The sequence below is a fragment of the Bacillus rossius genome, chromosome 15, assembly GCF_032445375.1.
Source record: "Bacillus rossius redtenbacheri isolate Brsri chromosome 15, Brsri_v3, whole genome shotgun sequence".
In the NCBI taxonomy this organism is placed as follows: domain Eukaryota; kingdom Metazoa; phylum Arthropoda; class Insecta; order Phasmatodea; family Bacillidae; genus Bacillus; species Bacillus rossius.
This window is the reverse complement of record NC_086342.1, coordinates 2,622,567-2,637,493: the sequence shown is the minus strand read 5'-3', so window position 1 is coordinate 2,637,493 and position 14,927 is coordinate 2,622,567. Positions and strand designations below refer to the sequence as shown.

Below are 14,927 nucleotides of genomic sequence, written 5' to 3'. Positions count from 1 at the left end.
GGAAACGAATGGGAGTGTTTCAAGTTTAATGTGCCTCGAAAAAGTCTAATCGATGGTTGTTCCAATCGAGTGGAAGAGAGATAGATGCGGCGCAAGCGTACAATGAGCGTAACAGGACACTTTTTCGTGTGTGCAGCCGACGTTCATCGATTTATTAGACGTTGTCACGTCAATAATATTTGTTCCTGTGCTGTAGAGTATGTACGCAGTAGACGCAAAAGCAGTCCGCCATGTCCCCAGTGTTGGTGGGCCTGACGGTGTTTACTTTGACGGATCGTTGCCCCCTGGCAGTCAGGTGACGCGGGTGTGTGGCACAACTGCCTGTCCGCCCTTCTTCCGCGCAGTGGCAGCCTCGTGTCGCGTCCTTTTGACGTGACAACGTCTAATAAATCGATGAACGGCCCGGCTGCACGCACGAAAAAGTGTCCCGTAACGCACATTGTCCCGTTACGCTGTGTTCCCTTACTCTCATTGTACTCTTGCGCCGCATCTATCTCTCTTCCACTCGATTGGAACAACCATCGATTTGACTTTTTCGAGGCACATTAAACTTGAAACACTCCCGTTCGTTTCCTACTTTTCCTATCATCGTCCTATCCTTAACAGAATAACACAGATCTGGAAGAAGTTAAATAGCAAACATATATAAAAGTTATAGTTAAAATAATCTGTTCGTTGAAGTAATAAACATATTTGAATTAATGAGTGCAAATAAAGTAAATATATCAATTAAATTATATATTTCATTTCATTCCTTCTTTGTATCCATACAAAATAGTGATAATTCAATAAACGTGATTCAATTTTATTCATGAAAGTATGCAATCATTTCAATAAATGTTTTGTTATGACGTCACGTTAAACTATCGTCCGTAAACCGACTTTACAGACACAGCCCCCTTTTTTATGAAGCATCTTGGTGCCGTTCACAGTTACTTTAATAACCAAAAGGGCTACGCTGTCCAATCCGCGATACTAGTCTCGCTGGTATCAAAGCGAGACAGTTGTGAGACAGTTAACTAAATTGAGCGCGTTTGCGTAAATTCGCAAGTGAGCTGGTTATCTTCTTCCTTGGCGGTGAACAATGGCTCATCATAAGCGTAATAAAAAGTTCGGGAGTCGGGTCAACTTTTAAGTCATGTTTGTTACAGTTGTGAACATCCCAGTGTGGCACTTCGTTTACATCTTAATCGTTCCAACGCCCGTGGTCGCCACAAACAATATTTTTTTTGTGTAAGGTTGTAAAGCCAATCTTGAAGAGTGGCTGCAATGCACGTAGTTCACATTTACGGTTATGGCCACGGTAATGTCCTCAGCCTTCATTTACATATAGTAAGAGAATGGGTGTTGGTGTGTGTGTGTGGGTTTGGGGGGGTGGGGGGGGGGGTTGCAGGCATCTCGGCCTGGGCTATAGGACCCACAGGGGGGACGCACCACAACGCCGAATTACCACAACGCCGAAATACACTAACCGCCGAAAAATGTCATTGCAGGACTGCCACAAATGTTAGGTTAGGTTACACTAGGTTAGGCTAGGCTAGGCTAGGTTAAAGTTAGGTTATATTACGCTAGGTTAGGTAAGGTTAGGTTTGATTGTGGTATTTCGGCTTTAAGGAACATTTAAGAAACACACACAAATTCATTCAGTTGTCATTTCGGCGTTGTGGTACACAGCAGTTTCTCTAGCTGTCGGCGTTTGTGGTCAATTTTGACATTTCGGTGTTGTAGTAACGACCCGGACCACAGCTTCTGTCAGACCTGGCCTGGTCGATGTCTCCAGCGCCCTTTTGTATTCCGATAATCCCTGCTGCTGGACAGTCTCTATTCAATAAAGAAAAAAACAACTGAAAAGCTAACTTTCAGTCTGTAAAGTCTTGCTTCTTTTTTTGTTTACATTTTGGTGATCGTAATATTTTACTCAAAAATGCACATCAGATGTGGTTTGAAATATAACATAGTTTAACGAAGAACTAATTTTTAAAACGTGTTTGCAAAAAAAAAAAAAAAAAAGCCACAATTTTTTCCTGGGGGGGGGGGGGGGGGGGAATTGGATTTTTCAAATTTCACTAGGTCACCTTGAAATGGCGGAAACTGGGTATTACCAAGCCCGAAAATATTTTAAGTTAGTCAATAATGTGAATTTAAAAAAAAAATTCTTTCACCGTGCGAATATCAACAATCGAAAACGTGACATTTATAATAAAATCCTCATGGTCTGGGGTTTTTTTTTTAAATTGTAGTTGCACTTCAGATATGGAAGGCGGCGGAAAAAATAAAACATAAGTCGGAACGCAAGAGGTTAATATTTGCGTGATGCTTGCGTTGCGCGGAGTCGGGTTGTTGCGTGGTCGATGAACCCAGCTTCAGCGTGCGGGTGCACCGCATCTGCATCTGCAGCTGTGGGGGACATCCCCGAGGTCGTCTGCCGGCGACGCCCCCGACTTGGTCGTCGTCCAAAGCACGGCCTCTTCCCCCCCCCCCCATCCTCCCCCACACCACCCCCTTCCTGTCTTTTTGATCTCGCTTCCCCGCCCATCTATCTTTTCTCGTCTTATTCACGGCCCCGCAGACATGCCAGAGGGAAAAATTTTCCATTCGGGAATTTCTCTGGAAAAAACATAACCTCAATATTTTCCTTTTTCATACCCTCCCCCCCCCCTCCATTACCGACATAGATTTACACTATGTAATACGGGTTGATATAACGTTTGTGCAATAATTTTATTTTGTGTGCAGAACGGTACAGGTATATGTTGTCTAAACAATATTTTTTTTTTCCCCATCAGTTCGTAGAGGTTGGCTTGGGTCCCGTCCTACCTGTCAAATGTTAACTGAGCTGCTAAAGTGTTAACAGAAAGACAACATGTATGTTTTATTAGTTTTTTTTTTTGTATTGAAAAACAGCTCGTGTTTCTGTGAAAGTATGACTCGTATACTTTCCCCAAAATCTTTTCCGGAAAACTAACATCACTACGGCTCGGTAGAAACGATTCTTGCAATGAGAAGATTGATTCAACGTTCATAATATGTTGGATAAACGACGTTGTTGATTTACGCTGGTTGTCCTAAAATGTACAAAGATGAATAAATAAAAAAAAACCCGGAGAATTTTTGCGTGTTCTCGATTAGATCAAACAAGCTGTCACTAGAAGAGATTATCTCCTGGTTTGGACATTGCTTCGTTACTCATAAGGTTATTATCGCATTTTACATCAGGTTATCGTCTCTGATAGTGGTAGTAATCTGAAGGATGATTTGTCGTTATCGTTTTAAACTTTGCACCGTATTTATATTCCTGCGAATTTTCCGCGTGATTTTGCACTTGATAATGTTCTTTAGAAGCACTTTTTTTTTTTGTAATAGTCTCGTGTTTGACATTTTTGTTGGTTGAACATTGATCGCAAAGTCGGCTCGGCACTCTGCTGAACAGCACGAGACTTGAAACAGTATCGAGAGTTGATAACAGTAGTATACGTCTTATCAGTAGAGCCACGATTTCAAGTATGCTCAATTGGTCTATAACCAGGTAAAATACTGTTACGAACGTGAGCAAGGCCGCGACACGTGCAGGTTCACAGCTGGCTGACATCATGTGGCCACCGCAACATGAGACGTGCCGCGCGCACCAGGGTCGCCGCTTCCCCTCCCTCCAGCCCTCAGCTCCCCGCGCGGCGCTGTTAGTTTGACATCCGAAACCTGACAGCTGCGGAGTTACGCGAGCCGCCGACACGTGTTTCGAGAGATTTCTGCCCGTCGGGTCGGCGCGGAATGACGCGACTGGCCCCGGCCGCGCTCGTGATTTCTGGAAAGCGCCTGGGCTTATATAAAAGCCGGGGGACGCCGGCAGTGGAGGGATTCAGTCAGAGTTCATTCGGGAGTTCTCCCGCGGCGGAGTTTCCTGGGCGACAGTGCCGCGGGTGCGGCAGAGTGGCGAAGTCCCTGGACGAAGGTTCCAGGGCAGAGAGTTCAGTTCCGGGCGATAGTGTCGCGGGCGCGGTGGAGTCCCGAGCGAAGTTTGAGCGAGGCGTCGGGCGGATCCTCGGCGAAGGCAAGTGCGTCGGCGGCGGCGGAGACCCACGAGGGGTGCTGCGGCGAGAGTTGCGCCAGAGGTGCGGCCCAGCGAGATGTGTGGTGTGTTAAAACTGAGTGACTGGGGAAGCAACATTTATTTTTAAGTGCAATTGATTATTTGCCATTTTAGAAGATTAATTGTAAGTGACATAAGTAGTGGCCATCAGTAAAACTGTGTAGTGTAGTAAAATCTATTAATTGGACTATCCTTTACGAACCCGCGGTAAAATCGTAACAATATGTTGGCGTGCACAAGTGATTGGGCAAACACAACTGGTTGAGGTCGTCATTGCCATGTCAAAAGCTTTCTGGTCCAATCAGCGTGAAGCAATGTACATATAGGTGTTTCAAGTCTACTTTGCTACACAATGAACCTCCGACATTATCGTGGCTCTACTCATCTGTTGTTTTCTGTTATTATTCTTTAGTGCGTATCCAGTTGCTATTTCTTGCATTGTGGGACAGGCCCGGAATGGCAATAGTGATATTTCAGGCTCAAAATATTGACATGTTTTGATATCGATATTTTGTTCAGATAATATCGATTTTGATTAAATTACTAAATTTTTAAAGTAAAAAATAATAATTTTATGAAAAGTATTAGTAAATAAATTTGGTAGAAAAAATAACAAATGGTGGACCGAAGACTTCGAAAAGAACACATTATTATTTAAAAGGAGGGGGGGGGGGGGGTAAGGAAAGCATCTGAGTTCAAGGTAGGGAATGTCACAGGTTGGTAAGTTGAAACATTGCAATGCAATGACAGAATTTCCGCCACTCCCCTCTCTTCTGTCGCGAAGAAGGGAGGGGGGAACCTAAACTGCGCAGTAGAAGCTAGTTTTCGTCAGTTTTTAATCTCCATCAGAACCTTTCCTACAGCGAGACAGTAGTATATTAGCTTAGATGCATCGAAAACTTAATATAACACACTTAAATAATATTTTTATAATAAGTACATCATGGATAAATTTGTGAATTGTAATCCATCTTTATATTTCCGGGCTGGTATAATATCGGTATCGGTATAATCTTTGAATATATATACTGTATAGAAGTCGCCAGCCCAGGTTAAAATTTCTAATACGGTTTTGAGGTAGTTGGTTAATTCACCGCCGCAATCGCCACCATCTCTAGGGCATCGACTTGTGGTGGTCCCTAGCGGACAAGTGTTGAACTCTTCAAACACCCCTTCCCCCCTCCTGTTGAACGACCTTGAGCTGCAGAGAATGATTGATGAGGGGTGCGGGGAATGACAGCGGGCGACAGCGCTGCGCTCTAACATGTAAATAACAACTAAGACGATACAGGGCGTTACGGCAGCGCACTGCAGCGGTGAAGTTCCCAAGCTGCTCATCATACGCTCCTGAAAAACGTAGAGTAAATCCTATCCACTCGCGACTTCTATACAGTATATATATTCAAAGCTAGCGGACAAGTGTCGAACTCTTCAAACACCCCTTCCCCCTCCTGTTGAACGACCTTGAGCTGCAGAGAATGATTGATGAGGGGTGCGGGGAATGACAGCGGGCGACAGCGCTGCGCTCTAACGTGTAAATAACAACTAAGACGATACAGGGCGTTACGGCAGCGCACTGCAGCGGTGAAGTTCCCAAGCTGCTCATCATACGCTCCTGAAGAACGTGGAGTAAATCCTATCCACTCGCGACTTCTATACAGTATATATATTCAAAGGTATAATAGAGGTCGACATGTGTATGTGTTGAGTGTTCTCGTGCCCGCTGACTCGTAAGGGGACGGGAATGTCGTTCCGCCTCGTTCACCCGGTCTTCAGGCCGAGCTGATTCACCCCGCCCACTCGCTCCAGCGGTGACGTCAGCAGCGCTCCCGCCGCTGATAGCATTGCGTCTCCCACTTCTCTCTCTCCCCCCCCCCCCCCCCCCCCCCCCCCCCGCTCTGACTCCTTTATCTCTTCCCGCCCGGTCGCAGAGAGAATGCTCCGGTTTGAAAAGGGGACGCACCACAACGCCGAAATGCCAAATTGACCACAACGCCGACAGCTAGAAAACTGCTGTGTACCACAACGCCGAATTACCACAACGCCGAAATACACTAACGACGAAAAATGTCATTGCAGGACTGCCACAAATGTTAGGTTAGGATAGGCTAGGTTAAGTTAGGTTAGGTTTGATTGTGGTATTTCGGCGTTAAGGTAGGTACATTTAAGAAACACGCACAAATTCATTCAGTTGTTATTTCGGCGTTGTGGTACACAGCAGTTTTCTAGCTGTCGGCGTTGTGGTCAATTTTGACATTCGGCGTTGTGGTAACGACCCGTTTAAAAATGGTATTAGTATCAACCGTAAGCGTCGCGGAGTTCTTGTTCAAGGTCAACGATAAAAGAGGAACTGAAACAGTTACAAGATTAGCGTGCGCGCGAGTACATACTTTTTTGCTTTCGCGCTTGCAGCGCCATCTACGAAAAAAAAAATGGCGACTCATGAGCGTAAAAGCGTTTTGTGTTCTGCGATTTGCTAATGGTGAATCTGTGATCCCCCCAAGTATAAGATAATATGGAACGATTTAAATAATGCAAAAAAAAAATTAGATGAAAAATACTTGGACTAGAAACTGCAATAGTTACAGCATTCGTAAACTCCCCGTGCCTATCGAACTGAGCGAAGTTTGAAAATATATTTGAAAACATTTTCAGTGTTATAAAAGTACATAGTGGAAACTAAATAAAGATAAGTTTTCTATTGGATACGAATCAGTCCACACAGATCACTTAAAGTGGCAAAATAAAGTTGGAGGTTTCTTGTTTTGTGGGTTTTAGCCGCGTCAGACGTGAAAGAGTTCGCCAACGTTTCGGTCGACTTTGCAGTCGCCATCATCAGGGTAACAATCTCCTAGAAACCTCAAGACAATTCCGCGAAAGCCTGCGATCCATATTAAGATCGAGTTAGTCTTGTGTTTTTTTTTTAATTGCCACCGATATATCGAATGCTCACAATTAATTCTTTGCGAGTGTAAAATAAGGTTAACTCATGAATCACTCCTTGCGGATATTCCTTCCTCCCGCACATGTTTCAGTTGAAGGTTAATTGACTGAAGCCTATTCTTTACGGAGGACCTGTTGAAATAATTCTCGGTCCGTTGCCATGACGCTTACAAACTGTGCGCTGTAATCTCGTCGCGTGTGATGTCTCTCCAGGCTGGACCATCACAGCGCCTCTGGGAGGCTGTATTTTTGGCTCGCAGCGTCTATAGAGCGGTCATGTCTAAATTCACTCTCTTTGGAGGACATATCTTTTCTTAAACTGATCCGTGGTCCAAACACTCTCACACTCACTCATTCACTCTCACTCACTCATTCTCTCTCACTCTCACTCACTCACTCTCTTACACTGCCATCATACTCACACTGTCATACACTCACACTGTCGTACACTCACTCACTGTCGTACACTCACTCACTGTCGTACACTCACTCACTGTCGTACACTCACTCACTGTCGTACACTCTCACACTCACTCTCGCTCATTCATTCACTCACTATCACTCTATCTTACTCACACTGTCATACACTCACACTGTCATATACTCTCTCACTATCTCACACTGTCATACACTCTCACTATCACACACTGTCATACACTCTCTCACTATCACACACTGTCATACACACTCTCACTATCACACACTGTCATACACTCTCTCAATATCACACACTGTCATACACTCTCTCACTATCACATACTGTCATACACTCTCTCACTATCACATACTGTCATACACTCTCTCACTATCACATACTGTCATACACTCTCTCACTATCACATCCTGTCATACACTCTCTCACTATCACATCCTGTCATACTCACACCAACTCTTGCACACTTTCACACTCACACCAACTCTTACACTCTCTTGTACTCATACACTCACTCTCACACACTTTAATTGTACCCTTCCGGTATATTTCCACTGTAGTAAACAATTTATATTCAATGATAAATTCAGTTAATACAGATTTAGAATGTGTGGGTCATAATGTTCCTTCATCCTAATGGAAATTACTTTTAATGGCCGTGTTAATAAATTTTATAAAATTAATGTTATATAGTAAAATTATTATGTTTCAAAATTTTTGTTACTTGAAAAATTCCAAAGTAGCTTCGTTCAAATTAAAAGTACTACAATTTTGTATAATGAGGTGGTAATTGTGAGGAAAAGAATTAATTTTGCATTTTTACAACTTTTTGTATTAATTTTCCTTATAGTGATTAATAAATAAAATATAAGACATTAAATTAACTAAATGAAGTCTTGCAAAGATAGTATTTTCATGAAATAATAATCTCAAAAATAAAATAAAAAATCTTTTAAACCTAAACATATAATTATATTAAACGAATATAAATTATGTCTACGCTCTTGGTCCATAAAACAGTTATAGCCATGCCATGTAATTTTTGCTCTCCAAAATTGAGCTATTTTGGCAGAGAAGCTATTTGTTTGTATACCCAGGGTTTTGCGAACACTAAAATCGGTATGTTGGCGTATTTTTGGCAAAGAAGTTTACTTAAGTTAAGAATAATTATCCTTGAAATCGGATTTCAGGACCAAAATATCCTTGTTCGTGAATTTTGTGTTAAGATTAAACACGATGTTTATATTCTTGTTTTTTTTTTCTTCGCATAAATTCATGCTCATATTTTGTGATGTTTTCGTATGGTAAAAATACTTTATTGCTTTTAACAGTTTGTATTTATTGCCATTCCTTTTCCTAAGGCTGGAGTCGTGTTCGACAGAGGGGCGTTTCGGCTATGCGCTTATTGTTTGCACTTGTAACTGGTAGGCGCGCTCTTATTTCTATTGGCTTAGTTATCTAGCGCAGGGCTGTGATGAGATACTTTCCGCTAGTTTTTATTTCATCGTCAATATATTATTTAACATATTTACACAACCGCAGTAAATTTAACTCAAAGCAAGCTTGTGCACGTGAGTATTGCTAGTCTCTTAATGCCACGTGCGGTATTTTAACTATATTAGCCATACAATGAAAAATAAATATTACCAAAAATACAAAAAGTAAACAAAAACTTAATTATTTTTAAATATATTTTTTAAAGGTAAAATAATTATAGGTGAGATTAAGTATTTTATTGATTAAAGTAATGTAAAATTTAAAATTAACAATTACGAGCCACAAGCAGTTTATAATGTGGACCGATGATGGTATTCACCCATTTTATCATGCGGAAACATTTGAACTACATTTTCAGGAATAAAAGACTTACAAACCTTGATTACATCAATAACACGTCGTAAGTGGAGATTTGATGATTCACTTTTTGACCAGAGACATAGCCCGTATTTATTAGCATTGTTGGTTGTCACGTCGTTCGGAATTCTGTTTTAAACGAACATAGCTGTACGACGTAGAAAAACTTGAACTAGTCAACCGCATATTTACGTCAGTAACGCCACGCTCCTAATATGCCTTCCGCCGAGGCGTGGTTCGATTCTCGGTCGGGCGAAACCAGGATTTTTTTTTGCAGAAGGGGAAAAAGTTTGCGTACGTTGCTTTGAAATTATTTTTAAATTTACCCCTTAACCCCAAACAATGCATTTCTTTGCCTCTCCACTAACCGTTTTACCTCAACCGTACGCACTAATTTATTCATTGGTTCACCCATTCAGATCGTTTCAGTACCAGTATTATTCATTGTTGTCGTGTGTAGTTATCGTACATGCTGCTGTTATCGCAAAGGAGCCCCGATTACCGTGGCGCGCGTACCGGTATTGTCGCGTGCGCGTAAGGCCGCATGACTGCTGCAGGAGCAGGTGGCAGGATGCACGCTCTCGCGTCAGCTGCTATTCTCGTGCGGCGCGCGGATCCCTCGCCTCCCCATTGGCCGCGCGCGGTTCGAACGGCGCCACGCGATTGGCCGGGCCCAAGGCCGCCCCCGCACACCCCCCCACCCGCCATCCCCCACCACTCCTCTCTTCCCGCCGCTGACGGCTGCGGGCCGTTACAACGCTTCCATAGTCCGCTGCAGACTGTTGGGTCGTGCGTTCGGTGCCGGTGTGTTGCTGTTCCGTTTCTGTTCCTGACTGCCGCCAACATGGTTGCCGGAGGCAAGCTGGTAAGAGCCTGCCTGCCATTTTCATGTAATTGAGCTGGCGAACCAGGGAGTGAATCGTCAAGTAGGCCTCAACTTTCCTACGAGGTTGATAGACGAGTGACGGCAGTTTACAAACTTGTGCTGTTTGGTTATCAACATTTCGCATAGACACAACGATAGGATCTGATCGATGCATGAATTTTTTCCCTACGTGTGTCTCGTGCAACCAGTTGAAAGACTTTTTAAGTCACCACGAAGATATATCACGCTGTGGTATGAAATGTGCTGTGTTGGAATTGGCCATAGCTTCGCTAGGATCTTGTGTGTTCAGTCACGTGTAGTTATACTAGCGACAGCACATGAACATATAAATGTATCAAATGTACCTTTTCTTGAACTATATCGCAGGCACTTAACGACATAATTGCGAACTTAATTAATGCAATTGCACCATGAGATTTTTTAAGCTTGGAACAAATTTCAGCTGCTATATGGCATTTTTTTTATCATCTGTGTTTAGGAATTCGTAATGTTCGTTTCTGTACGTACAATTGTTTGCTATGTAACTGGGCAGTACCTTTGTTAGGACTAGCTGAATGGGGGTGACTTTTGGTTATTTACAGGGTGTTAATTTGACCTAAACGATAGGTACCTTCGTTTCGATGCTGTTTTGTCACAATGGCTATCACTCCCCATTACTTCATAATCGTTTTGTGTGGGCGTGTGTGACGTAAAAAATTGGTAATGCCATCCGCGTAATTAATGTACCTTGGCTCATCGAGAGGAAAAAAAATTGTGCTGGGGAAATTCCATTTACTTCCCATCTGAAAACCTGAATATACTTATTCTCCTTTAAAACTTTATTGGAAACGCTTTACGCACTACATTCAGTGGTCGCAAAGATTTTAAGTTGCATTATTACTCTTATAATGTATACGTTATTGAAACTAATTTTTTTTGAACGAACGTTTTCATGCAAATGTTTGCGAGATCAGTTTGTAAAAAATCCTCGACCTTACGCAACGTTGTAAAAAAATAATCTAGTACGGGAAATTATAGTTAAATATTTATACGTCTCCTCCAGATAGCCTTGAATAAATGACGTAAGATATCTATAAATGCAATGTAAATTTTTCCATTATTATTTTGCTCTTTCGCAAAGAATTTTTAATTTATTCAGCTGAGCCTTTGAGATTGTATGGTATGACTGATGAATCAAGTATTTAGTAAATGAATCTGTGTAATATTTTCAGTTTACTTATTCTAAAGCACACTTGTTTCTAAAATTAAAACGCGGCAACAGAATAACATTTAAAATATAACAAGTTTCAGAAGTTTCAGAATTTTTTAAATTTAGTTTGTACAGATGTAAAATTTAAGAAATATGGTGAAAGTTCCGTATCCAAGTTTATCCCGTGATTTCCGTTGGCATGGTCATGTATAGGTTGATTTGTTGGTACATGATGATTGCTGTTTTAATTTAGTACATCGAATTATGATCGTTAAATATAATTCCAAAAAAAAATTTCCGCAAGACCTGACACAATTTTGTTTGGGAGATTAGATTTTTTGATGAGCTCTATGCCCAGGATTTTTCAACGTACTAAATTGTAGACTCCCTGTATAACGCTGCTTGTGATGTTAAAGCCCATTATGATTCGCAAAAGCTCGTGTGTATTCCCGGATTAAACACAGCTTCTCTTCGAGAGCCTCAGAATATTGTTGTTTGTGCAGTGGCGGACCCAGGTTTGACTTCTGGGTGGGGCACCTTAGTCTGGACCTATTATTTCATATCCATTGCATATTGTATCCTGGAATTGGGGGGGGGGGGCACTTGGCCCCGTCCCCTCCCCCCTACAATGTCACCGTTCCAGGTTCTACACTCTTTAAACTAGTAGAGTTTTGGAATGGCTGAACTTCCACAAAATAAAATAAAAATAAATACATCGCATACTTTCAGCATAGTTAGCTGGTAAAGTTGAATTTTTAACCTTTTTGTGTAGTATGGTTAAGGATAATAAATATTGTAATATAAAACAAACGTCTTGGGTTTAGAGTAGATTTTACTGGATTTTAAGTGATATGGTAAAATTTCTCTCGGAAAAAAATTATAAAATTTTTACATAGGTTTTTAAAAATCAAATTTATTTTAAAAGATTAAATTAATTAAATTTTTTTCATGAAACAAATTAAACTATGCAAACGCAGTAGCAACATCGTTGCCTTTTTGGAGTCCGGGCAATTCAATTTAAAAAATTTTGTCATATACAGTTGTCACTTGTCACTAATAATGGAAAAATTTACATTGCATTTGTGTCCTGTCAACTCGAGAACTGCCTGAAATATATTCTCTTTTAAACGATCAATTAATTGCTTCACCGACATACTTATAGATATCTTAACGTCATTTATTCAAGGTTATCTGGAGGAGACGTATAAATCTTCAACTGTAATTTCCCGTACTAGATTTTTTTTTTTACAACGTTGCGTAAGTTTGGGAGGATTTTACAGTGGTTACATTAGGCATACCAGTTCGCATTGCTGTTTTACCAGTCTTTGATAGTTTATATATTTACAATTACTTTTTTTTTTTTTTAGAAAGGAACATTCTGGAAAGAAAAAAAACCTTTCGGCCTGCCCCCTGGGATGTCACTGCGGTCCCCCAAGGTTGGCGTTCATGATGGGTTGGGATGGTTTCTTGTGGCCGAGGAGCGGCGTCTGTGACGCGGTGGCACAAGGACGAGCTGTGTGGCCTTCACGACCCGGGCTCGCGTGTTGCTCGCATGTTGGCTCGCCTGCAGACACGCGCCTCGGGAACTGGGGAAGCCCAAGAAGTACTTTCTATATCGCACAGACCCGAATACTCACGTTGGCAAGCCTTCTTTTCACGGACGAGAGAGCCAAACGCCAGATCAGCTACATTAAAGATACTGTGAAATCATGTAAAAGGTTTCCTAGCCCTGGATAGTTACATATTAAAAAGTTATTTGCTAAGCAACCATAAAATGATTTTACAGTATTTTTAATGTAGCGAACGCTTCGGGGAACTTCGGGTTTGGCTCTCTTCTGTGAAAAGGCTTGCCAACGTGAGTATTCGGGTGTGTGCAATATAGAATGTACATCATAGGCTTCCCCTTGGGAACTGGGGAAGCCTAAGATGTACATCAAGTTCTGTCCCTGCCCGAACACGCCCGAATATTCAAACTTCGGCCAACCTCGGGTTTATTCATGTATGTATATATATATATATTCATATTTCTCTGTTTATTTTAATGTAGCTGTACTAACCTAACTGAACGTCCATAGTGTTTTGAAGTGTTTTAATGTAGCTAACCTAACCGACCACTTTTAATATTTGAAATTCATTTTTCCTGCGCAGAAATAAAACAAATCCCCCGAGGTTGGCCGAAGGTGAATGTTCGGGCGTGTTCGGGCAGGGACAGAACTTGATGGACATCTTAGGCTTCTCTTGGGAACTGTTTGCCTGGAACTTCTCCCTAGATCTCTCAACACACACACACACATCCCTTGCGATGCCCGGACAAGCAGACAAGAAGATACGGCATTCCCCCAAAACTACGGTAGTCGTGTAGGTGCAGCAGCATGCGTTTTTGCGAGCCCACCCTCCCCCTCTCTCTCCGTGTGAAGGGGTTAGAAAGTATATATATAGTGTGGACATTATTTTTTTGCATCTGATCATGATGCATTCAGGGACTTTACTATTAGCCAAATTGTCGAAAATGCTGGCGCACGTATTTCTTTCTACATTGCTACTGATACACGCCATTTCGTTTATGTTAAACATCACGCAGTAATTTGGTACTTCGTCATGTGCTAGCCATATAATTTTTGAACGCTTGTTTCAAAATTTTGGAAGGTCAAATAAAATAAGTTTGGTGAAAGAGATTCAAACCGTCATGGATTATCCATTAGCATAGCTTTTGAACCTTCAAAAAAAACTTTGTTAGCTATTTACGCAAAACTTATTTAGTCTTAACGTATATTAATTGATTTAGAGTTTAGCCACTCAACGAGTGAAAATTGTTTTAAACGTAAATATAAAACTAGGTTAACTGTGTGTGTTAATAAGTTTCCACTGGGTATGCATAACTATACACTGCCTTAGAATTTGTGAACCATTCAAGCCCCATTTGTTTATAAGATTTATTACTTTTTTTAATGTTTTGGTGTAGCTTGTAAGTCTTGGTTAGCCGAGACAAGACATGTTCAGGGATGTAGATAGTCTCATGTAAGTGGATCATGTGCACTTGTGGTGTTTGTTAATGCATTGTCGCTGCCTTATTCCAGGTCTGGAACAATTGGAATACTTGGAAAGGTCAGGTAATAAATGTACGTATAGGAGACGTCTTTTAGTTTCGCTTCGTACACCACCTGCGATATATATATATTTTTTTTAGTTCTCGTACCATTTTGTAGGATCCAGTTTAGCTGTAAAGGTGTCTTTAGAGAGAGAGAGAGAAAAGAAAACAGCCTATGTATTTGCATGCCAGGCAGCAGTCTGTGGTAGATATAGTGACATAGGAGTAGCATGTTAGTGTAGCCGTGAATAACTAGAATGTTCGGTGGCATTCCCAGACACTCGCTTTTTGGGTTTCAAAAACCTTCGCTTAGAGCGAAGCTCCAAATTTAATGTCGCTGATATATTTTGTTTGGAAAGTCAACTCTGGGATTGCCAACGTGAACGTTAGTTGAAAACTAGTTCTTGTTGCTGCAGCAGTCATTTATGACTCAGAATGCTTGGATAT

General features: G+C 41.5%; 1 protein-coding gene across 2 annotated transcripts in view; it reads left to right on the top strand.

Moving 5' to 3' along the window:
* Positions 1 to 14,927, top strand: part of LOC134539468 (moesin/ezrin/radixin homolog 1) — a 74,033-nt gene that overhangs the window by 11,556 nt on the left and 47,550 nt on the right. The window contains exon 1 of one of the 2 annotated variants that reach the window (XM_063381526.1): positions 9,889 to 10,182. The exons of the other annotated variant lie outside the window; for it this stretch is intronic. Within the exon in view, the coding sequence (XP_063237596.1) occupies positions 9,889 to 10,182 (294 nt within the window). Of the gene's footprint in view, positions 1 to 9,888; positions 10,183 to 14,927 lie in introns of those variants that run through there. 2 annotated transcript variants of the gene reach the window in all.